Source organism: Diabrotica virgifera, chromosome 5 (assembly GCF_917563875.1).
Source record: "Diabrotica virgifera virgifera chromosome 5, PGI_DIABVI_V3a".
Lineage (NCBI taxonomy): Eukaryota > Metazoa > Arthropoda > Insecta > Coleoptera > Chrysomelidae > Diabrotica > Diabrotica virgifera.
In genome coordinates, this window is record NC_065447.1 from 2,770,661 (window position 1) to 2,796,610 (window position 25,950).

General features: G+C 31.5%; 2 protein-coding genes and 1 non-coding gene across 3 annotated transcripts in view; 2 read left to right on the forward strand and 1 right to left on the reverse strand.

Moving 5' to 3' along the window:
• LOC114333470 (uncharacterized) overlaps nt 1–5,294 on the forward strand; it is a 35,975-nt gene extending 30,681 nt beyond the window's left edge. The window contains exon 4 of the mRNA XM_028283361.2: nt 2,442–5,294. Within this exon, the coding sequence (XP_028139162.1) occupies nt 2,442–3,049 (608 nt within the window). The 3' untranslated portion in view covers nt 3,050–5,294. The remainder of the gene's footprint in view (nt 1–2,441) is intronic.
• Nucleotides 5,295–7,145: 1,851 nt separating this feature from the next.
• Nucleotides 7,146–18,324, reverse strand: LOC114333461 (NADPH:adrenodoxin oxidoreductase, mitochondrial). Its single transcript, XM_028283343.1, has 4 exons — nt 18,108–18,324; nt 17,900–18,056; nt 9,071–9,286; nt 7,146–8,093 (listed from the first exon to the last, which is right to left on the reverse strand). The coding sequence occupies exons 1-4, from the start codon at nt 18,290–18,292 to the stop codon at nt 7,257–7,259; spliced, it is 1,395 nt and encodes a 464-aa protein (XP_028139144.1). The 5' UTR covers nt 18,293–18,324; the 3' UTR covers nt 7,146–7,256.
• Nucleotides 18,325–20,037: 1,713 nt separating this feature from the next.
• Nucleotides 20,038–20,229, forward strand: LOC114333972 (U2 spliceosomal RNA). Its single transcript, XR_003653041.1, has one exon. It is a non-coding gene; the product is annotated as a U2 spliceosomal RNA (small nuclear RNA).
• The last annotated feature ends 5,721 nt before the right edge of the window (nt 20,230–25,950 follow it).

The window sequence follows — 25,950 nt, forward strand, 5'->3', positions numbered from 1 at the left end:
TTAATTAAAATATAACTATTAAACTGATAATCGATTTTTTTTGTAAATAATTAGCTTGTACTTTAAACTCACTTCTAAGCTTTGAAAGAATTAAAAAAAATTATAAACACCGTAGCAATCCTATGTTTACTTTGCTGTTTCATAACTTTTTTGCAAATGGTTGCAAAAAAGTTTTAAAGCATTCATTTTCAAGATATTTGAAATGCGCATTTTAGCTATTTTTTAAAATTATAATATAATAAAAACTTTTTGAGAAACGTTAATTTGTTTATATTTATTTTTTTTAACATTTAAAGATTATGCAAAAAAATAAAAAAATTTATATTTTGTCGACAAAATGTTAAATAGGCTTATAAGATTTCAAAGTTTGATCAGTGTATCATAATTATTTTGGTTATTATTGCGACCGTAAATTATTAATTAACAATTGAATTGTTGCTAAAATATTCGTTCAATTTTCACCAGCTTTTGGAACTATAATCTAAACCAAGAAGGCTTTTAAGTCACCAAATTACTTAATTATTGGTAGATAATTACTTATCTAAAACTTTATTTGAAAATTAAAGATTTTGTTGGGAAAATCTGCATTTTCCGACGAAAATTTTCGTCGGAGCAGATCCGGAAAAACACGTCTCTATGCAGAATTTAATCACGGTGAATTTTTATTTGAGTATTTTTGTTGTAAAGTTAAAATCTTCGGAGTTATAGGGCAATAATTGAAAAAAACACGATTTTCGGGCGCCATTTTGTTTATAAAAAAAGTAGCACACTATCTGCGGACTTTGCATACCTATATTATTAATATATATAATCATAAGCTTCGATTCCAGCAATAAAATTGCTGGTAAATAACTTTTCCCAAAAATGGCCTATTCTCCGATAATCAGCCCAGACTACTATAACAGAATTCTTTTTAATTTTAACAAAGGTGTATTTATCCGTAAACGTTTTGTTTTATTTTCAATTTAATTTTAAATACGTTTTTATATGAATATCTGATACTTAATTGCTGCTAAAAGCTAATAAAAAAATATATTTATAGAGGCAATAGCGACAAATTTAAATATACCAATATATTAAACGACGTCGAATGTGTACTCATACCCCCCACCCCCTGTCGTATTTCGTCGAAATAAGCAAGCCCCCCCCTCCCTCTTCTCAACGACGTAGTTTATGGATGCCCCCTAAACACTTCTGTTGTATGTAGGCATATGCATTTATTAGAAATCGTTAAAATTTATCCACAAGGGAGTGGAAGTACAAAACGTTTTCGGTCAAACTGACCATCATCAGTGTAAACGTCCAGTGTACAAGTAATTGTAACTAGCCACTTCAATAGATATAAAAACCTCTAAGTTACATTATTGTTACATTCTATATTAAAAAGTGGTCGACATCAAGTCGATGTCTTAAGATTTTACAGATCACATGTAAATGTATTTCATTTTTGCTCGAAAATTGCACAAGGTAAGTACTTGTGTTCAAGTGAGAGGTTACTAATCAACTAAGAGAGTTGGTTGGTAACCTCTCACTTGAACACAAGTACTTACCTTGTGCAATTTTCGAGCAAGGATGAAATACATTCACATGTGATCTGTAAAATCTTAAGACATCGACTTAATGTCGACCACTTTTTAATATAGAATGTAACAATAATGTAATTTAGAGGTTTTTAATACCTATTGAAGTGGATAGTTACAATTACTTGTACACTGGACGTTTACACTGATGACGGTCAGTTTGACCGAAAACGTTTTGTACTTCCACTCCCTTGTGGATAAATTTTAAGGATTTTTAATAAGTTCATATGCCTACATACAACAGAAGTGTTTACTTCATTCCACGTTGTTATATTGAAGGTATAGGTACAGCCAACTACAGGGTTTACTCCCTTTTTAAAGTTACAATATTTGGAGTTTTCGGAAAAAGTCTGGCACTTAACCTGTTAAATTTGTTATGCTTTTTCTCATGAGGATCTTTCAGTGCGTCACAGTTTTTCGATTTCTTTCTAACGCATTAAATTGTGTGTGACAGAAAAAAACGCACGTCGGTGATTACATTTCGTCGGTGACATTTATAACATTTATTCTAGTTGTCAATAGATGGCGCTATAATCGAAAAAAAATTATTTACTAATTATATAATATATCTACGAATATAATCTGTACAATTTATAAGACTATACAAATCAAAGAAAATACCATTTTATAAACGCAATAAACACAATTGATTTGATTTTATGCCAAATTGCAAATAAAATGTGACAACTGTCAGATTTAACTAAAATGTCATGTCACTAAAATGTATATTATCACGGACTTACCTTTTTCTATCATTTGTGACGCACTGAAAAATGCTCACGAAAAGAAGCATATACGAAGTATTCAGCATTTATTGTTCTATACCTAGATTATATTACATAGTCACATTATTTTTTCTAGTTGCCATTTGTTCAAACCACTTTGATGACAATGCATATTTAACTGAAATAAATGACGTAGGAGCTTTAACATATATAGTAAAAATCCTGGATCCTGATGCTTTACCAACACTCAACTTACCTCCAGCTGCTATCCTCCAGCAGCCTCCAATTGTAGAAAACATATCGATTAAATACAATAAACCACAACTAGAAAAAGAGAAAAACAAAACCATTAAAAATTTACAACTTTGGCAAGAATCTAATGATGCTATACAGAAGAAAATCGAATTGGCTGAAGCAGATATACGACTAAAAAAGAAAATTTTGAATGAACACGAAAAAACTTTATACGTGTTAAGAGCACAAGATAGCCAAGTGTTGTCAGACAAAGCACTTTCGAAGGTGTTCTCCGAAAATCAGCACCGAAAGTTAATATCTCTTAATAGAAGAGCAGTTTGGTCTGAAGATGATTTTGCAGTAGGTCATACTATAATGCATTTGAGTAACGGAAGGTTCTATAATTATTTAACTAAAGTTCTAAATTATCCCTTTCCAGCTAGTTCAAGTATTCGAAGGTTCATGCAAAAAAATCGAATTTCAGTGAGAGAGTTTGCAGTTAAGAAATAATTGATGGAAGTTCATTTTATCTAACAATAAAACACTGAAAACGTTTGTTTTCTATACTTCCACAAAATTTATTACAACTATGTCACTACAGCTGTTTCGGCAGAGTGCCTTCCTCAAGTGATTTAGATTACTATGGGTTTGCCTTTTTAAAGTCTTTAACTGAAGAGGTTGAGGAGTGGGAGAACTTTAAAAAGGCAAACACATAGTAAACTAAATCACTTGAGAAATAGTCCAGGAACCGTAGCTTTTCACCTCGCAATTTTTACAGAATGGATCGATTTGCTTGAAAATTTGAGAATAGGTAGTGGATACTCCAAGCATCAAAATCTATGTACTGCCGAAAGGCGCTTTTACCATGGGGGTGGTTGCCCCCCATCTCGGGGGTGGAAATTTTTTATTATATTTTGAACGCAAAAGTTAATAAATACGTTTATTCTAACCAAAAAATGTTCTATACATTTTTTTGATAAAATTAATAGTTTCCGATTTATTCGCTATCGAAAGCGTTAGTTTTATATCGAAAAAATCAATGTTATAATATATAGGTACTCATTTACAATTCACTCAATTGTTGCCGTAGAAAAAAAAAATTTGAAACCAAGTTCTTGGGAATTAAATAACCTACAATTTCACATTGAAAAATTTTTTCGTATCTCTTATACTTAATCTTTCTATTCTTAAGAAAATGACATTTTTTTACCACACTACATAAATTTGTTATTCGCTTTTAACTCAAGTTTTTTAAAAACTAATCATTTTAAGCCAGCAAAATTTCTAGAATCTATTAATATTACATAAATAAAGAAGACTGAATAAGGCCAATGACTAAAAACACCGCTAACTTACATTATTGTGATTCCAATTATTGGATTTCTCCATTTTTTTTTCTTTCAAAAAAATATATTGATTTTTTAAGCGCAATTTTTTTATTTTTTATCTTAGAAAGTTTGGTAAAAAATAATTTTGTAGATTTTTACAAGATCTATAAGGTTATTAATATTAAATCCTTTTAAAAACCTCAGTCGCAAAAGAGGTGACTTTGAAAGGGTTAATAAAGGTGGTTTATGCACGTTATTACAAGTTTTAATTGTCAATAGCTCACTCAATTTTTGCCGCAGAAAAGATTTTTGCAAACCAAGTTCTTGGGAACTAAATAAGCTACAATTTCATATTGAAACATTTTTTTCGTATCTCTGATGCTAATCTTTCTATTCTGAAGAAAAGGGCATTTTTTACCAAACTACAAAAATTCGTTATTCGCTTTTAACTCCATTTGTATAAAAACTAATCATTCTAAGCCGGTCAAGCTTCTAGAACCTATTAATAATACACAAATAAATAAATCCAAATAAGGTCAATGACTAGTTTTAATTAGGGTGGTGATTAGGAGGTTCTTTCCTATCACTTTTTCGCTGAAAAAAATAAGGAATGGCATTGTTTTCATTATAAGTAGTCACTTAATTTTTGAGCCAGATACTTTTTTTGTATTTCTGAAGATAGATATTTTTAAATATGTACTTTAAATTAGATTCAACAACTTATCCTCGAAAAATGCACAATTTATCCGTCTTTTGACTTTGAAACTACAATATTTAGCATTTGACGAAGAATAGCCAGCCTATAATAAAGTATAGCTCGATCACTATTGGTCTTAAAGAAATTAAAAAAAAAACCGTTTTGTTTTTTTTTTCTAAAGGTACCTACATTTTTGTTAATTGAAGTCGTTTTGATAAAACGAAAACTTTTTGAGTTATTAGCAGAAACCTGATTAAAAACATTGATATTTTTCGATATAAAACTAACACTTTCGATAGCGAATAAATCGAAAACTATTTATTTGATCCAAAAAATGTATAGAACGTTTTTTGCTTCGAATGAATGATTTTACCAACTTTTGTGGTCAAAATATAATAAAAAATTTCCCCCCCCCTAGATTGTTTGGCAACCACCCCCATGGTAAAAGCGCCTTTCGGCATCATATAGATTTTGATCGTTGGACTATCGACTACTTATTCTCAAATTTTCAAGCAAATCGATCCATTCTGTAAAAATTGAGAGGTTTTGTCCTATCTTAAGCTTCATTACTTGGACTTAAAGGCACTCTGTCGAAACAGCTGTAGTCACATTTGTAATAAATTTTGTGGAAGTATAGAAAACAAACGTTTTCAGTGTTTTATTGTTTGTTAAGAAATATTTGTAAGGAGTACAAAAAAATTATATCTGTAATAAAAGTTGGTACTTACAATTTTGTTTTCTAAAATTTTGTTCCCTTCCTATCAAAATCCTTAAATTAAATTCAAAGAACGCTTTTTACATGCTTGAATTACAGCATGAAAATATCAACAGCCAAGACCAAATCCCTGGTAGTGTCAAGGCAAATTACATGATGCAAAATAGTAATTAACAATGAACTAATTGAAAAAGTCTCGAGATTCGAATATATAAGAGTCGAAAAATGTAGTTATGTGATTTAAAGTGGTAAAGGTAGGGTGGAAGAAATAGAAAATTTGAAAATGGAGGTAAATGTAAAGAAAACGAAGACCATAAGAAGACCCAAAAGAGAAGGGAAGAAATAAACCAAACGATATTTAGGTGCAAAAAGAAATAATAGAAACAGTCTCGACGTTTGAATACCTGGGAGTAATAATACCAGAGGATAGAAAGCTAGACCAAGAAATCTCATACCAAATAAAAGCAAATAAGATCTATGCACTAAATAAAACAATATTTGGAAAGGATGAAATAGATAAAGAAATAAAACTGAAGGTATACAATGCAATATCTGTACCAACTTTAATATATGCAAGTGAGACATGGGTAAAAAATGCAAAAATAGACAGTACAATAAACGCAACGGAGATGCAGTTGAGAAAAATAGCAGGAAAAACACAAGTGGACAGAATAAGAAATGAGGATATTAGACAAAGACTGAAACAGGAATCGATAATAACAAAGATCCAAAAAAGAAAATTAAAATGGTATGAACACATTAACAGAATGGACCAGGGAAGACTACCAAAGCAGGTGATGGAATCAAAAAGATATGGTAAAAGAAGGAAAGGGAGGTCAAGGAAAAAATGAATCGATCAGATTATAGAAATTGGACAGGAAAAAGGAAAAACACATCAATAAATGAAAGAGTTAGCAATGGATCTCAAGAAATGGAAGATATGGATAGATGATGAATAAATCCTCCGGCGTCTCTGAGGGGCATGAGGAGTTTAGAGAAAGAAGAGAAGTCTATTAATAATAATAAATAATTTATTCTATCTCTAAATTCACTTTAGAAGACTCTTTGTTCGAAAAATAATCAGCCACGATTTTTTTGTTGTTCTATGCACACAAATGGCTCACTAAAAAATGTAAAATGAACTTTACTCACACAAATAATTAATATGTATAAGGATTCATGTAGTCAAATAGTAGGTACATACAGAGTGAGTCTTTAGTGTGACATTTTTTGTCAATAATTAATTCCATTATGGCAGAGAATATCAAAAAAAGTTATTTCAGTATGTATTCCCGAAATTTCAAGAAACTAAAAATATCACTGAAAGAGTGATGTAATGCTTTATAAAAATGCAATATTTTGGCAAAATAAAATATGAGGTATATTTAAAAACATAAGAATATATTTTTCTTTTTTAGTTCACCCTGTATACAAATATTTGTCAACGATTTCTGTTAAACTTAATTTGAAAACTAGAACACAGTGTTTAGCTTATTATGTAAAATGAACACATATGTTTATTTCTTCTTCATATACAAGGTGTTTATTTCATAGCAATATTAAAATAAAAATGATCATAACTTGTCCTATTTAAAAAATTGTATGTTTGCTCTACCAGATAGTTATTAATCACCTTGTAGATTTCTGTATATATTTTCCAAGCCTGGAGAATATCATTGCCTACATTATTTTTTCTAAACAATATTTTTGGACATTCTGTACCTTAATGGAATTATCGGCAATGTTGTTGCTCACCCTGTGTGTATTGGAGATAAGAGGATAAGCCATACATGCTTGCTTCAGTTCAAATAAAACAACAAAAATGTTTTCCTACAAAAAAATCACTACAAAATTCAATAAAACATCTTTCAATTATATAAAAATATATTTAAAATAAATGTTATGTCTTTGATATAGAAAAGCATTAATAATACTGCATTCTGCTTCGTCTTATAGTTATCTACAATTTTTAACAAATTATAAAGGAGTTTCCGCAACAGCCAACATCTTCCTTATATCAACAATCTTCTCTCTGGGTTTACCTAACTTACCACCTTTATCTTGTTCATATTTATCAATCTTCTCCCATTGTTGCCAACTAACAGTTTGTATATTTTTTTCATTAATAATCTTGCTTAACTGTTCATAACCTTCTTTTGACACATCTACCAAGTTTTCTTTGTTGATATCGTCAACAATTTTATCTGCTACTTCAAATGCATTGCCCATTGTACTTAAAATGACTCCAGTGGGACCAGTGCCTAACCATCCTGATACATACAGGCCTCTATCAACTTTGGAACGACTGTTTTGTACTACACCTTTCTTAAAATCAAACGGAATACCATCGTCTACTTGTATAGACTTGTAACCTATGCTAGGAACTGCTAAATCTGTTTTTAATTCTTCTATTTGGTCTGTTGGTACAGCTGTCTGTGTTAGTATATCTGATCCGTCCAGTTTGTTGATTCCTAGTATAACTTTATCAACCCTACCACTTCCAGTCAGCTCTAACGGAGATCTATGGAATATAGGTCTAAACGTTTTATCACTTTCTATGGTATTTTCGCTAACGGATTTCAACATGAGCTCTGTAATTCGCTTTTTTGGTCTTGATAGGTTCGATAGGTGCTCAGATACTCCTGCAAAGTCATTAGATCGCCACATTGTTGAACAGTTGGGCAGTTTGAGCATTTCTCTCAGTTCTTTTATGGTAAAAGCAGCTTGTAGAGGTCCTCTGCGACCAACGAGGTAAACTGTTTTTATTTTTGACCTTGATAAAGATTCCAATGCATATTCGGTTATGTCTGTTTTCTAAAAGAAATAATTAAATTATACTTGATTTGTAAGTAACATGTTAAGATAGTTTTTATGATAGAAGAAAAATGTGTGAATATGTTCATGTACAGCTGGTTCCTAAAAAAACTGATACGACTCTTACAGCGTATTTTGTAGAAAATTGAGCAGTGTATTTTGAAGGATAAATACTTTTACATACTGTCACTGCCAAATCTTAAATTTTTTCTCATAACTTATTCTATTCAAACTCAAAAAATGGCTCCACATGCTAGCAAAGAACTAAAAGTAAGAATCATAACGAAATTAGAAGATGGTTGGTCACTATCTGCCGTAAAGAACCATTTTAACGTAAGCAGAACAACAGTTTCTAATATTAGTAAAAGATGGAGAGAACAAGAAACTCTCAAAAGGAAGCAAGGTTCTGGAAGACCAAAAATATCTACGGCTCATGAAAATTGTACGATTTTGGAGAGATTAGAAGAGAATCCTTTTGAAGATGCGAAAACTGCAAGAATTCAAAATGATATCAAAATTTAGACCTTAATAATCAATACAATTTATGAATTAATATATGTAATCAGTTGTTTGTTTGTTTATTTTATTATTTGTCTGTCATAATAAATGTAATACATAATACACTGCTCAAAATAATCAAATCTTACTAAGAGTTGTATCAGTTTTTTTAGGAACCAGCTGTACAAGACTAAACTTTTCAAATTTAAAACACTTTACAGGAGTAAAATTAGATGTTTGTGTCAGTTTTATTGCACAAGTTCACTCGACATTGTTTTTTATCGCCACTAGAGATCAGGGAAGTGATATTAATTTGTTGCCTAACCCATTCGCGGACAAAACTGCATATGCAGACACTTATAAATTACTGTATGCATATGAAGATGTGTCCACGAATGTGTTAATTATCTCAAATAAAAGCTTCAAAAGTTGTTTTTTTCACAAATTTTTAATTTTATTTCAATTATGTGTATTCTCACCTTCAAATCATCCACAGGACTTAATAGGATTCTAGCCACGTCTATTGCAACATTTCCCTGTCCAAAAATGGTGGCTGTTTCGCCGCTGAGGTCTATATCTAAATTTTTATCCCAGGGTGTACCGTTGTACCACCCCACAATTTTTCTAGCTTCTATTACATTTTTTAAGCTTTCGCCAGGAATGTTGAGTTTTCTACTTTCGTCAGCTCCATATGTCTAAAATAAGTTGATCATAGGAAGTATTTATTATTTAATAGATTATACAGGGTGTTTGGTAGGTCGATGGAAATTTTTTAAGGGATAATAGGGGACGCCATTTGCAACATTTTTTGCTAATAATGTATCGTTCAAACTGTTAAGGTTTCCGAAATAAAGTTAAATTTGTCAATATTCGACAACCGTCTATTTCACGTTTAAAAATTATCTAGGCGTACTACCTCCCTGTTTTACGAATGGAATAAAAATGTAAACCTACAACACTTACGCTTCGCATACAATTTCCATCAGCTATCGTCATTCTCCGAACGCATAACAAACAAAAAACAATCTACCTGCTATGTTAACAAACAATCTACCTGCTATGAAGTGGTTTATAAACATGGTTATTGTATGCATATGAAAGGTGCGTTTTACCGTTTTGACATCCGAATTGTGTTTGGAGTTGCATTAACAACGAAGGGTTTTTGCAATCTGAGCAAGTAATACGTAAGGCATTTTGTATGTCAGGGAAGTATCTCGATTAGATAATTATTTTTAAAAATAAAATAGATGAGCAGCCTTATTTTCGAATATTGACAAATTTAACTTTATTTCAGAAACCGTAACAGTTTGAGTGATACATTATTAGCAAAAAATGTTGCAAATGACGTCCCCTATTATCCCTTAAAAAATTTCCATGTACCTACCAAACACCCTGTATACAAAGCTACATAATACAGGTAACACCAAATACTATATAAACTATAATACATACAACTCTTGACATTTCCCATTAATTTTGTGGCAGCAAACAAAATAGCGGCATCTAGCGGTATGAGTTAATAACGACAAACTATGCATTTAAAAGAAAGTTATATACGATTAAATCAAAATACAAATTTAGTAGTGAGTTATTTTCTTTAATTTTATTTTTATTTTTATTTATTTATTGACGGGATTACCCCATTAAAAGTTATACAATTAACAATAATAAGTTTACGAGCTAAATATGTACTAATAATACTTTAACAACATTATAATTAGATAACAAATATTAGAGTAAGAATAGGTAGTTACTTGTAACCTTAGAACATATTCAGAGATATATCAAAAATTTCAATGTGTTTGTCATTTATAAGTTTACAGTAACGATCTATAGGTGAATTTTGGCCATAACTTGTGCGATGGAAAGGAATATAAAATGTTATAAAATCACCTCTTCGATTTCTAGTTTGTATATCAACATTAATACACTGTAATAGATCACAGCAATCTAAATTTCCATTTATTAAATTATACAAAAATACTAATCCTACTTGATTACGTCTATTTTCCAGTGTATTAAGTTTTAAACTGTTTTCTATTAATGAATAATCGTGATCTACAATAGTTTCACCTAATTTAAATGCACAGAACCTCAAAAATTTGTGTTGTATTTTTTCAACAGTCATATTATGAACTGCATGGTATGGAGACCATACCATAGAGCCATATTCAAGTTTAGATCGCACCAAAGAACAATAAACTCCTCTTACAGTGTCAACTGAAAAATTACTACAGTGTCTCAAAATAAATCATAACATTTTTGAAGACTGAACTGTTACGTAATTAATGTGTTCAACAAAACTCAAACTTTCGTCAAAAATCACTCCTAAATCTTTAACTTTTGAAACATATTTCAGATCTTCATTATTTATTTTATATGAAGTATTGATCTTCCTATTACCTTTGAAAAAACTAACGTAACAGCATTTTGAGACATTTAGGTTGAGTTTGTTTACTGTACACCAATGTGTCAATCTATCCAGGTCTTCCTGCAGAAGGTGTTGGTCTAAAGGACTAGAAATTATCCTTGATATTTTAAAATCGTCAGCAAAAGCTAAACCATCACTGTTTTCAAAGCAGTCGAAAATAGAATTCACAAACAGATCAAAGAAAATCGGCGAGCAGTGCCCGCCCTGAGGAACGCCCGATGTAACTGCAATAGAGTTTGACAGAAAGGATCCAACCTTAACCTTCTGCTGGTGGCCAGACAGAAAACTCTTGATCCAGGTGACTGTGGTTATGCCAAAACCAATATCGATGAGCCTCTTAAGGAAAATGCTATGGTCAACTCGATCAAAAGCTTTAGAAAAGTCTGTATACACTGTATCAATTTGTTTAAAGTCTTCCATAGCATTTATTAATCTATTCTGATATAAAACTAAATTGGTAATAGTAGATCGACCCGAAAAAAACCCATGCTGATTCTTATTTATTAAATTTCGACATAACCAACTTAACTGACCACAAACCAAGCTGTCAAAAAGTTTGGGAATAGATGACTGTATGCAAACACTTCTATAGTTCTTAACATTGCTTTTATCTCCGTTTTTGTAAATAGGCATAATATAACTATTTTTCCAGTAATCAGGAAAAACAGATGTTGTTAGGGACAAATTATATAAAACATGCAATGGTTTTGTAAGAGTACATATACACCTTTTAAGTAGAATATTGGGTATTCCATCAGGACCTAATGTAGTTTTACTAGGTAAACGCAAAATTTTATTATAAATTTCTTGTATAGAAATGTCTGCAAAGTCAATATTTTGTGAACAATTTACAGGTAAAACTAAATTATCCACAGAACTATTTTGGTCTCCCGGAGTGTAGACTGTCTGAAAGTATTCCTTAAAAAGGTTCACAATGTCTTGGCCATTTTCTGCCAACTCTTCATTATACTGCATTGAGTGTGGTAGTGAGTGATTCGACTTTAGGTAGCACACATACTTCCAAAAGTACCTAGGATTAGTTCTGAACTCATTATTTACATGAGATATATACTGAGACCAACATACTTCTCTGACTCGTTTGCATTCTGTACGTAGTTGACAAAATCTTAGGTAATCTGAATGTAATTGTGATTTACTGTAAGTTTTATGCATTTTTCTCTTTTGAGATGTTATGTATCGCAATTCTGGTGAAAACCACTTATATTGTTACCATTTAATTTACATAATTTTTCCTTCTTACTATCGTTAATTTTATTTACGTATGCTATTATTAAAACATTAGAATATTTATCTATAAAAGTTTGTGACAATTTGTACATACATTTTGGAGAGATTCTTGTAAGTAATATTTTAATTTTAATTTATATTTAACATTTTCAACACTCTCTTGTATATAATTTTGAAAATACTTTTTAAATACATCATTAATTTTATCTGAAGCTCCCTTTATAAGTTACACTTAAATTTCACACTATTTATCAGGTGTATTATTCTTAAAACCCTAACAATAGAAAATAAATTTTCTATACTGTCTTGGGTTGGCCTTCTTGTAAAAAGAAATTGCAGCTAAACACACTCTCATCGGGATGAATGTGGGCAAAGTAATACATTTTTTAGTTAATTTTGTTGCCATCCTGGTATTTACTGAGAATCAATTTTACCGAACTTATTTTTATAAGACATTTTGTGTAAAAATACGAACACAATTCACCATGTTTAGCTAGTTATCCAAAAATTAACAAAATTAAATTTGTATGTTTACATTGAGAAAATGTAGTTATCAACTCCAACCGGCAGAGGCGCTACTAGCAACGTGCTGCCAGTTTTCTGTGGGAGTTGGATGTATTATAGTCTATAGTATTTGGTAATACTGTTATTGAAAAAGGGAAATAAATATGAATTTGAAAACTATAGACCCTTAGCTTGTTATCATCTTGAATAAGTTGATTGTGAAAACAATTATATTACGTTTAATAAACAAAATGGATAGTTTGTTTGTGATAGATTACGAGAAGGCATTTGACTCTATATAAATTTGGTCAATCCTTAATGCCTTAAGCAAAAGGCATCAACAGCAGTAGCAACAGGATAAATGACAATGCAATATAGCAAGTAAAAACAGAAAAGATAAAACTACAGAGAGGAGTTAAACAATGAGATTCTATTTCACCCAAGCTATTTACTTTAGCTATAGAAGATAATATGTTCCAAACTCTATACTAAAAGCCACAATTAGAATGCAGCGCAGATAGCATAGGACAATGTATTTCTTACGGGAGAACAACCACGTTGCTGGTTTGCCACAAGTGGCACATCAGGACCAGTGATTTCTCAGTCTATTCTCAAACTACCATGCATCTACCACTGTGCCGACACGAGCGGTATTGCTGCGTGTCATAAGACCAATACTGCATTCTAACTGTGTCTTCTACTTTAGAATGGGCAAATAAAGGAGTGACAGCAGATGGTGAAAACTAAAACCATCTGAGATTTGCAGATGATGTTGTGTTAATACCAAAAGACAGAAAAACTGCAGGAAATGTTATTAGACCTAAATATTACATCAAATGAAATAGGATTAAAAATAAATCTTGCAAAAAGTAAATAACTAACAAACGAATCTTTAGATATAACTCTGGACAATAACAATATATACTTAAGACAAAAAATCAAACTATCAAAGCTTAACCTAAAGGCTAATTTAAACAGATGTTCTTACCAAATACTTTAAATGCAAAAACTTTCAATCAATATATATTTATTGGTGGTTCTGACATATGGAACTGAAACTTGGGCTTTTAACAACAACATAGTCCAAAAACAAAGAACAAGCCAGATGGACTGACGACATCAAATCGCACCCTCAGTAATATAGAGGCACAATTCAAAAAAGTAGATTTTTGGGAAATCGTATTTAAATATTCTGCTTTCCAACATTACAGCTATTTTTTCAAATAACATGCTTATTATCATTATATATAATAAAACTAAGTTGATAAAATGTGTGTGCCGATAAAACTTAAAAAGGATTCCCGATACGATAAAGGGACTTATATAGTGCAATAGCCCTTTATCCCCCCTCGAACAAGTAAGTTCCCGTTTTAACTTAAAGGGCGTATTTTTAAAGATATAAGGGCTTTTCCTAGCAAGCTTGGCTAGCCCTAGACCTGGCTCCTCCACCAAATTTTTAAATATTCCCAATTTTGCCCCTTCGCCAAACTTTTAAATATTCCGGTATTAACATCATTATCATCATTATATATAATACATATATATATTTTGGAGTTGAAGCGAGATAAGTTTAGTTATTCAAATTATTAATTATTAATTCTGAAAATATTTAAAAATTTAAGTTTTCAAATTTCGCGCCTTTACTACTTATGCTATAGCTGCAGAACTTATTGTTACGGCGGACGATAATGTCGAGTACATTCTAGAATGTGTAAAAGAAAATACTCTCGAACTTTTCCGAATATGCTAGAGCCTAGCTCTCTGAATATATAAGGGCCCGGTATCACCCGCCAGAGTTAGTTCGATTTGAAAAGCGATTGCGAAAGGAACTGAAAGAAGTTATCTGTGAGCATTTATTTTGAAGTATCACGTGTCAGTATTTTTAATAGTGTGTTTAATTAATTCTCGATTTTGAAGCCGAGAAGAAAAAAGTCGTCTGTGAGCCTTTATTGTGAAATATCAAATGTAAGTATTTTTAACCGACTTCAGAAAAAGGAAGTTCTCAGTTTGATTATTAATTATTTATATTAATTATTTTTGAAAAAATAATTATTTTTGGAAAAATAATTATTTTTGAAAAGATAATTAATAGTGTCTTTAATTAATTCTAATGGTTGTTTTTCTTTTTCTTTTAATTGTTTGTCTATAAAATGTTTATTTAATTTATATTTTACAGAATACAATGCCTAGACGTAAAAAAGGAGGAGATCTTGCCAGTTCTGCAGCGAAACGGCGGAAACAAAAAGAACATAGAAGAAATGAAACGGAAGAAGAGCGCGAAGCACGTTTACAAAATCAACGAACTAGGATGAGAACTCTGAGAAGCACAAAAAATGAAGAAAGAAAAGAGAACGAAAGTATAGAAGAATCGAGAATTTTAAAAGATAATTTAACAAAGGAAGCATTCCACTACGAACCGACGAAAAAATATTACAATCATAAACATGTTGTGATCGGAAAAATGGATAACATTTGCCAATTTCGCCACGCGAAAAAATTCAGTAAAGAAACAGCAGGTCTCTGTTGCATGAATGGAAAAATTCGACTACTACCACTGGAAGCACCTCCACAGGAATTTCTACATTATATGACCGGGGAAACACAAGAATCAAAACACTTTCTTCAAAATATAAGATCATATAACTCCTGCTTTCAAATGACTTCTTTCGGTGTTACTTCGACCAACACTAATAGAAATAAATTTGAATATGCTTAGAAGATAAATACATTCGCTTAGAAGATAAATGTTTAGCAATAAATAACCAGGCTTTAGTAGAACTTGGAATGCCAGCACCACAAAGAAATGCTTTCAGTGTGTTAAACTACGAAATTACAAAGGAAAAAAGCTACAACGTCAATGAACTGCTTGAATACATTGCTCACAACAAACTACTCCTCAATGACAATCAAAAAAAAGTTTACGACGTTATAATGGACCGGATAATTAACAACACTGGTGGAATTATTTACTTAAACGCACCAGGAGGCACCGGTAAAACGTTTCTACTAAATCTAATACTGGCAGAAATACGTGTTAAAAAACACATCGCACTGGCACTAGCATCATCCGGCATTGCAGCCACACTTATGGAAGGAGGACGAACTGCCCATTCTGCTTTACAACTACCGTTGAATATAGCAGAACAACAATTCCCGGTATGTAAAATCTCAGGAAAATCTAGACGGGGTCAATGTCTAAAACAAGCTAAAGTTATCTTATGGGATGAATGCACCATGGCCCATAAAAAATCACTTGAAGCAATGGACAGAACATTACAAGAATTGCGAAAAAACTCTGAAATAATGGGAGGAGCTCTACTCATACTGTCGGGAGATTTTCGACAAACACTTCCAGTTATTCCCAAGTCAACACCAGCAGACGAAATCAATGCATGCTTAAAAAAGTCACATCTCTGGTCACAAGTACAAATACTGCAATTAACAAAAAACATGAGAGTTGAATTATCAAAAGATGAAACAACAGCACATTTTGCTAAAATACTTTTACAAATAGGTGAAGACACATATCCTACTAACCAAACGACCGGCCTCATTGAACTCAATAGTGATTTCTGTAACATAGCCACTACTGAAAACGATCTAATCAACAAAATTTATCCAAATTTTGTTCAGAACTATACCAACGTAGAGTGGTTATTTCAAAGAGCAATTTTGGCTACTAAAAATAATGTTGTTGACGATATCAATTTTAATATTCTAAAGAAAATACCTGGTGAAGAGAGAATATATAAATCGATGGACACGATGGTATCCAGCGAGGAAAGTGTCAACTTCCCCACAGAATTTCTGAACTCTTTACAAGTACCAGGAATGCTATTACACTGCCTTCGTCTGAAAATTGGATCTCCAATCATACTACTGAGAAATCTCAGCTCTCCAAAACTATGTAATGGAACGAGGATGATCGTAAAACAGCTATCGAATAATATTATTGAAGCTGAACTTATTTCTGGAAAGAACAAAGGACAAACAGTATTTATACCTAGAATACCACTGATCTCTTCTGAATTGCCATTTAAATTTAAAAGATTGCAATTTTCAATTAAATTAGCTTTTAGTTTTACAATTAACAAAGCGCAAGGACAAACTTTAAAATATTGTGGCATTAACCTCAAAGAACCCTGCTTCTCTCACGGTCAGCTATATGTAGCTTGCTCAAGGGTAGGAAATCCGAAAAATCTATATATATATACTCCAGACAATAAAATGAAAAACGTTGTTTATAAGCAAATAGTGTAAAAAATGAGCGAATGTTTTCAATAAATTTTTTTACTATTACGTCATAGTTTATTTTTTTATTGCAACTACCGCGTAATCTCATATCAACTCCCGGGCGAAGCCGGGTATTATAGCTAGTTTAAGTTATAAATGTAAATTTGGCAGATTTGTTACTTGATAATTGCACTATAGATAGCAATGAGAAAAAATAATATAAATAAATTCCATTAATTACATGTAATTGAAAAAAATACTCTCAAGTTAGTCCCATATAGTATAAAAAACATAACAGAAATAAAAAACTGTTTGAATTTGATCCCTTATATTATTAATGCAGTGTCATTGTTTATGCAAAATAACGATTTATTATGAATTAGACCCAATTTATTTATTTTGCTTAATATAACGGCTCAACTAAAAACTGTCCTATATAATGCACAATGTTAAAACACAAACTCACCAGGATTTTCTTCATACAAAGACATGTTATTGATTGCTCCCTTGTAGCAGTAAAAACCAGAGGTGACCAGGGAGAGTAAGAGAGAGGCACAAATATATTTACCGAATCATTCATGTTCTTTTTCTCATTCTGTTAACGCTAACCGGTAGAGAATTTTATTTTGTGCCCATATGATTTAAAATCAGTTAACACAAATTTTGAGTTGAGCCCTTATATTACTGAGGGTGCGAAATGAATGGCTGGGTTGGTTACGAATGGATACAAAAAAAACAATGAAGAGAAATGAATGGACAAACCTAAGGGAGGCTTACATCCAACAATGGATGGAATACATGTTTATGATGATATAAAACGAAGAAGAAAGATGTAAACAATGTGTAACTATATAAATACGCTAGATCAACATTAATTAAAAGGTATACTTACTAGGAGTACAACATGATACGCATTTCTCAGCTGATCTAGAGTAACATCGCTCCCCAAACTAAGATTACCCAAAAACTTCACATTTGGACTCTCTGCTACCTTCGTGAAGGTATTAATAACATTTTTAACTTCCGGATGATCTGGAGCAACCCCAAACCTAAAATTAGTTTATAAAAACATTCGGATGTTAAAACGCAGTACCATTTACCTTACCAAACCAAAAGGTACGGGTAGCTTTTCGATTATATCTATCTCGGGGGAGTTTAGCTTCTTTAGTAAATGTTGCGCCGCGTAAAATCCAGCGGTTCCGGCCCCCACGATACAGATTTTTGGCTTTATTTGGGTTTTTGTACTTAAAAATCTATTTAAAAGGTAATTAGGTCGAAACGTCATTTTTAGGTTAAGTCATACTAAATTCTTCTTTTTGGATAAAGCAAAACAAATCTCATCAGAATATAATTATAACCATAACCGTCTTTTAGATGTGGCAACACTGACGAGTTGTCAAATAGAGGGCCTATAATAGTGGTCATATAGCGGGAAGAATACAGTTTTAAAAATAATTGATTAAATTAACACAAAATATTATTTATTTTACTTATATAAAGACAGTCATTTAGCAAACAAAATACACTTATTATAAATGTGTTATAATAAACATATTTATAAAAAGGTATTCTAAAAGTATTATTAAAGGTAAAAAGAATTCTAATATTCATATAATATTTATTTTCTATTACACCTTGAAACTTGAGTCAGAAACTTAAATATTTGATGCACTTACTTGACTTACTGGATATTTTGCTAACTTATGGTGCCCATAAAATTCGTATAAGGTTTAATAACAGATCGATGAGCCATACCTCTACTTGCCAATTTAACATGATATGAATCAACATATACACTAACAAAATCATAGGCGACATGAATTTTTAGAACACCAATCTTCCATCTACCTAAGAAGCAACAATGATTGTCAACTCATAAATAGATCTAACAAATCAAATCATAAATAAATATAACATAAACGAGATTTTTTTTAAATTTCCGTACAGCCAAGTGAAATCAAATTCTGTCCCCTTATTTTTTCCTCCGCCAAATAGCGCCATCTAGCCGACGATTATAGGAAGTTCGACCTCAAGGTTATTTAATAGAACTCTGTAGGAATAACCGAATAACTACTATTCATAACGTTGATTGAAATATTTCAATCAACGCTACTAATCAATATAAATTCGAACCACTATTTATTAATCTGCTAATCAATATAAATTCGAAATATAAATTTTTAGTCATATTTATAAAGTCTTATTTAAAAACTTATTTATAAAGAATTTGTTTAAAAATTAAAAATAAACGACCGAAATTTCATGAAAATAATAAAACCACAGGAATAGGAATGAGAATACAATGCAAAATAACTGAAAAGGTACTAATACTAAAGGAGATTAGATATCCTCTAAATATACTTACATATATGTACATCAATTTATATATTTCTACTTCGAATACAAAATAAGACTTGGAAGAGATATAAAAATTTGGGGTTGAATGAAATTTCATATTTACATTATTTCAATCGATTGTCACTCTGACATCTCACATTGCATCAACTTTTGCAAGTTTGATGGCTTTTCTGTACTATTTTCTAAATTCAATAATTTTACTTTTAGGTACAAAAATGGGATCGTTTCTATTTATTGCTACAAATAAATTGAAGTCTTCCACGCATTGCTCTCAAAGTATCATTGAACCAGTTCACGTTTTTGCCTTGCCTTATTTTTATTCAATAATTTCGATTTTTCTGGAAAATAGATATTCATGTAATTTAATAACACTTTAATCGGCATTTTGGATTTTAAATGTATATCCAAATTATCATTCCAATTCAGCAAATTTTAGTTCAAAATTGAGTCCCTCCCAGTGATGTGTCCCTCTCTCCCATATATCACTGGTCCATCCTCTGTGATAGGTCTATAACAAATTCTGGTTGCATAATTTGTGGATGATACATTTCCAAACAGCGACGCGGATTGTTGCAATATTTCAAGCTTTTTCTCATTGATGGCGCTACTGTTAGTGTGTCGATGTAAGAGTGCAAAGTGTCGGGTTATACTATAGACTGAAAATTAACCGGTATCGCTTCTCGGCCTCTGGCTAAGATCAAAGTGTAGTATCTGTTCTTATCAGCTTAATATCTGATACGCCCCGCATGCGGGGCCAGTATATTAAACTGATTTTTGGAAATAGATGGAAGGTTAAGGGGCTTGCTCCACTTCTATCACGGGTTGGCCCGGTATTGCAGTACCGCCGGGATCGGCCCACAAAAAATAATCAAAACAAAAATTGTGAAAATATGATTTATGAAAATCGTATTTCGTACGTGTACTGCGTGTACCGTCCGTACGTACTAATTTTCTAGTTAAATTCCTTAAATAGAAATAAGAAAAGGATCAATGATAGATATTAGTGAACCATGGTACAATAAAGTTTCATGGTACAATTTTGCGCATGACATTTGACAGTTCAAGGTCAAGCGTGTGACGTAGCAAAGATCCCTGTGAGCCATTATTTGTAATGGTAGTTACTATTATATAGTGGATTATTTTGCAAAATTCTTATAATTACTTCGTTTTTAGCGATCTTTTTCCTTTTTTTGGATAGTATATGTGTTATAGTTTGTATAGACTAATTTTTTAAGAACATTACTCGTTAGTATCTAGTTTTGCTTTCGTGTATTTGTTTGTTTTTGTGTTTGGTGTTTGTTGCTATTTCAAAATGCGCTGTGCAGTTGCTTGTTGCAATAGTGACAATAAAGATAAAACTTTAAGGTTTCATACGTTTCCTAAAGATAGTGTGGCCAGGAAATTGTGGATAATAGCCTGTTGTAGACAGGATAATTTTAATTGCAATACTGCAAGAATTTGTTCCAAACATTTCAAAACTGAAGACTTCCAAAGAAACCTACAACAGGAACTTTTAAATTATGAATCCAAAAAGGGTCCAAAACTCAAACCTGAGGCAGTACCTACACTGTATCTACCTAAAACTAAATCAGCTACCCTTTCAGCCATCCAAAAGAAACGGGCACAAAGAGCTGAACATAGAGAGTCCAAAAAGATTGTTGAGCAACTTCTGACTACTTCTGAGTCAACAACGTAAGTCTACATCTTTATATTTTATTATTAGATTTTATATAAAAAACCAATAAATTCTTCTGTCTAGAAAGAAAAAGTACATTTTTCTTTTTAGTAGGTACCATGTTTTACATTATTCTAAAAGAATGTTAGGTATCTTTCTAATAAAATGATAAAAACATCTCACAGCAGAGGCATCAGAGCCCACTGCATGATGGTGGCTGACATCAATTCACTACTCATTTTAGTCTTAATAAAAAAATATGTGTTATTTTTTCAGCCAACTCCAAGTTCGAGTTCAGGAAGAACACTGTAGCCAAGCAGATATTAAAGATGTACCATCTACATCTAATTCAATAGGGTATGTTGTTTGTTTTTTCCAGTTGCAACTAGACTGTTTTCTAAAATTTATTTAAAAAAATATGCACACTAATACCAGTGTTTATATAGTAATAGTTGGTCAACGCAATGGGTAAATTTGTTTGATTCTAATAATTGAAACATTCACCACCATTTCTGTCAGGATTGCAATGTGACACATTAACTAAAATATGCAAAATGCATATACACAAAGTTGTATACCACCCTATTCATAACACACAAACTTGCACACATATTAAGAAAAATAAATATATGAAAGAATATATTTAGTACTCTAAGCTCTACATTATACATATTATAATGGCATGATATCATTAATTCAATTTCTAAATCTATTCTTCCATATTTCTCTTAATTCCATATTTTTAAACGCTTTTATTTAGTTCAATAGTTTGCGTCAAATCTTTAGATGTTAATTTGACTGCCTTTTATCCAATGCAAATGAATGAAAATTTGCAGACAATAGCATTCACGGGAACAATACACGAATAATCAATAAAAATTTTTTTATGTTTATTAACTGTTTAAATAAAAAAACGATTTTAATGGAAAATGCTTAAATTCTCTTGTTTTTTACAATGTAAAAACTTGAAACTTTGACGGATTGTAGCTAATGATATGAACTATACATAATTTCACTTTTTACGTTAATTGTTTATGTTATGCTTCATAAATAAACAATAAAGTTTAAAATTTTTTGCCGATTCCGACTACTTTTCATGTTAGTACATTATATGTTTTATACATATTTTAATAAACATGACGATATATTTTAATGTTTAAAAAGTGTAAGACTAAAAGTAAAAAATAAAAAATATGAAAAAAAAAATTTAAGAAACGCTTTTCTTTAGTTTCGAGTGACTAAAATTAAAAATATTATAAAAAAGATCAACTAAAAAGCAAAAAATAAAAAAAAACTGAAAAAATCTAACATTCGTTAAAGAAAAGCATGGGGCAAAAACCGTTTATTCGATGAAGACGCGCCACGCTTTTCTTTAACGAATGTGTTAGATTTTTTCAGTTTTTTTTTTTATTTTTTGCTTTTTAGTTGATTTTTTTTATATTTTTAATTTTAGTCACCAGAAACTAAAGAAAAGCGTTTCTTAAAAATTTTTTTTCATATTGTTTTATTCTTAATATGTATCTCAATTAGAATCAAACAAATTTATGTGTTGTGTTGACCAGCTTTTACTATATAAACAATGCTAATACACTTAATTTTTTAGGGTAAACACTGATCCTACCAATCAGGCTTTGGAACTTATACATTTGAGAGAACAAAATAAACTTTTAAACCAACAAGTGAATGAACTACTTAAAACTAAATCAGCAGTAGAGAGACTATTCACACCAATACAACTGAAACGTCTGCAAAATCCAAAAGTCCGTACTGTATGGTCTGTGGAAGAAATATCTCAAGCCATAACAATATATTCAGCTGGTAGTAAAGCCTACCGTTTACTATTAAAAAAAGGATATCCCTTGCCTGCTGTTTCAACGTTGAGAACTTGGACAAGAAAAATTAAAATCATGCCGGGAGTTATAAAACCTGTAATTAATATTATAAAGAGGTCAGACTTGACAGATTGGCAGAAAGTTTGTGTACTGTCATTCGACGAAATGAAAGTACGAAGAGCCTATGTCTTCGACAAAGCTAATGACGAGCTCTTGAAACCCTACAATTATGTGCAGGTTGCCATGTTGAGAGGTTTGTTGGATTCATGGAAGCAACCTATATTTTTTGATTTTGATAGAAAAATGGATAAAGAGCTTCTGTTTAAAATCATTGAAATTGTCGAAGATGCAGGTTTTTATGTATCGGCTATTGTTAGTGATCTAGGAGGAGGAAATAGGGGATTACACAATAGCCTTGAAATAAGTCCAGAAGAACCTTATTTTGCAGGTCCAACGAATCACATAGTACATGTACTGTGTGATACGCCGCACCTCTTAAAATTGATAAGAAACAATTTTTTGGATCATGGGTTTATAATTAATGGGCAGGAGGTCAATAAAGATATTCTATTTAAATTGTTACAATTAACATCACAGTCAGATCTTCGTATAACATATAAACTGACACGAGAAATGTTAGAAGTAAGTGGAGCCCAAAGACAAAAAGTAAAGTATGCTGCTAAACTGTTTTCGAACACCATTGCGCAAGCAATTAACAGATGTGGAACTCTGGGTTATTTTGACAAAGAAAACTGGATGGAGTGTGCCAACTTTTTCAAATTGGTAATTTTTTTTAATATCTGTCTCTTTTTGTAACCCTCATATTTTTGAGAAGGTTGTACCTATATATATTTTTTTTTCTCCGTTCAAGAATCAAACTCATCTAGGGAGCTCGGTAAAAGAAGTATAAAAAAAATAATATTTTGACCATTTTTGACTTATGCTCTTTTTACCGAGCACCCTAGAATATACGTATTGTTATATCTTATTCAAATTTTCAATTGTTAATACTTAACAATAATTTTTTAATAGTCATTTATTAATTAAATAATTCTAGCTTTATATAAGACACATAATACCGATGATTTGTTTTTTTTTTGCTCACCACACTTGTCTTTTTCATTTAAGTAAAAATGTCTCTTCTGTTTTTCTTTGTTGACTTAAGAGGAATCGACTTTAATTTTCTTTTCATATAACTTGTTTCTTTTAAGGTAAATGACTGGTTTGATTGCCTCAATGTAAGAGTGCCTTACCCTGACAGCAGAGACCGCATGCAAGGTTTTGGACTAAAACCTGAAGTGCAGTATGACATAATTGACAGAATGAGTAATTCCATAGCCCATTTATCTGTTAAAGGAAAACATTCACTGATGCCTTTCCAAAAGGGTGAGTTGTAATTTATAAACTAATAAATTTCTCTTTTAATGCACTATTGAGAAAAAAGCGTGATGTTGCCATTAATTGTTTTCCTATATTTAACACAATCATTCTTTGTTTTAGGAATAATACAGACCAGTACTGCGCTAAAAAATTTATATGCAGAAATGAGGGAAAAGTTTAATGTAAAATATATTTTAACGTATAATTTAAATCAAGATGTTCTTGAAAATTTTTTTTCCTCAATTAGACGACGAGGTGGCCTACACGATCATCCTGACCCTATAGAATTTAGGTGCAGGATGAAAAATTATATTTTAGGTAAAAATGAAGGAGCCTTAACAGATGCAGGCAATACAGAGACCGATACAGTCAATGAGGGACCTGTCCAAAATTTAGGCGAAATTATTTTAAGTGGAGAATTTTTAGCTGATTTGGCTGAATCATTTGATGGTCCAGATCCATTTGATGTTCCAGATCCAGTCATTACAACTACCGAGCTGGATCAGCTAAAATATGATGCTGTAGAACACCTAAGTGGATATATTTGCCATAAATTGAAACTGCCTTTATCAACGGATACTTCCCATTTTACATGGACAGACCAGGTTTCCGAGGGAGGTTTAAAAAAGCCACCAGAAGAAATGGTTACAAAAACAGTTGAACTGGAGAGAATTTTCAACCAGATTCATGGAAATGGGCTTAAACCTGGAAAGAATTTCTTAAAAAGGCTATTAACATCAGCAAATGATGTTGATTGTGATGATAAAATAAAGACACTTTTTTTTAGGTCACGAATGTATTTTAGAATTAAGGAATTGAATCTTAATTTAAAGGACAGTAAGACAAAAACCAAAAGAAAAATTTCAAAAATTTTAAAGTAATGCTTGTTTTCTTCTTCTTAATGTGCTGTGACGAATGTTGGTGATCATCATCATTAATCTTTATTTGATTTGCAGCAGTGCAGAAAAGTTGCATAGATATTGTGTTGAACCAGGTTCTGAGGTTCTTTAACCAGGATGTTCTTCTTCTTGGACCTTGCTTTCCAAATATTTTTCCTCATAGGATGGCTTGTAGGAGGGCATATATGGATTCATTTCACATAATGTATCCAAAGTATTTTAACTTTCCAGATTTGATGGTGGTCACTGGTCACTACCTCTTTGTTCTTTTTCATTCTTCGGAGGACCTCCTCATTTGTGACCCGGTCAGCCACGGAATTTTAAATATTCTCTGGTACAGCCACATCTCAGATGCTTCCAATTTTCTGCACTTATCTTCGATCAAGGTCCACAATTCAACACCATAAAAAAGGACAGAAAAAACGTAACATCGCAGTATTCTCACTTTCATGCCAAGCGAGGGTTTGTGTCTCTTAAAGAAGGTCCCCCCCCCCCATTCAGTTGAAGGTGGATCTAGCCTTTCTGATGTGTGCTCTTATCTCTTGGTTGTTGGTCCATTTTTCAATTATGGTGCCAAGGTAATTGTAGTGCATCACTCTTTCTACAGGGGTTTAGTTGATGTTGTGTTATCTATCTTTTTCTTGCTAATGATCATAAGTTTTGTCTTCTTTACGTTTATATTCAGTCCATATTGTTAACCGGAATACATGATTTTGTTCATAAGGACTTACAGGTTTTCTAGGTTGTCCGAAAATACTATGGTGTCATCTGCATACCTGATGTTATTTAGCCAAATTTA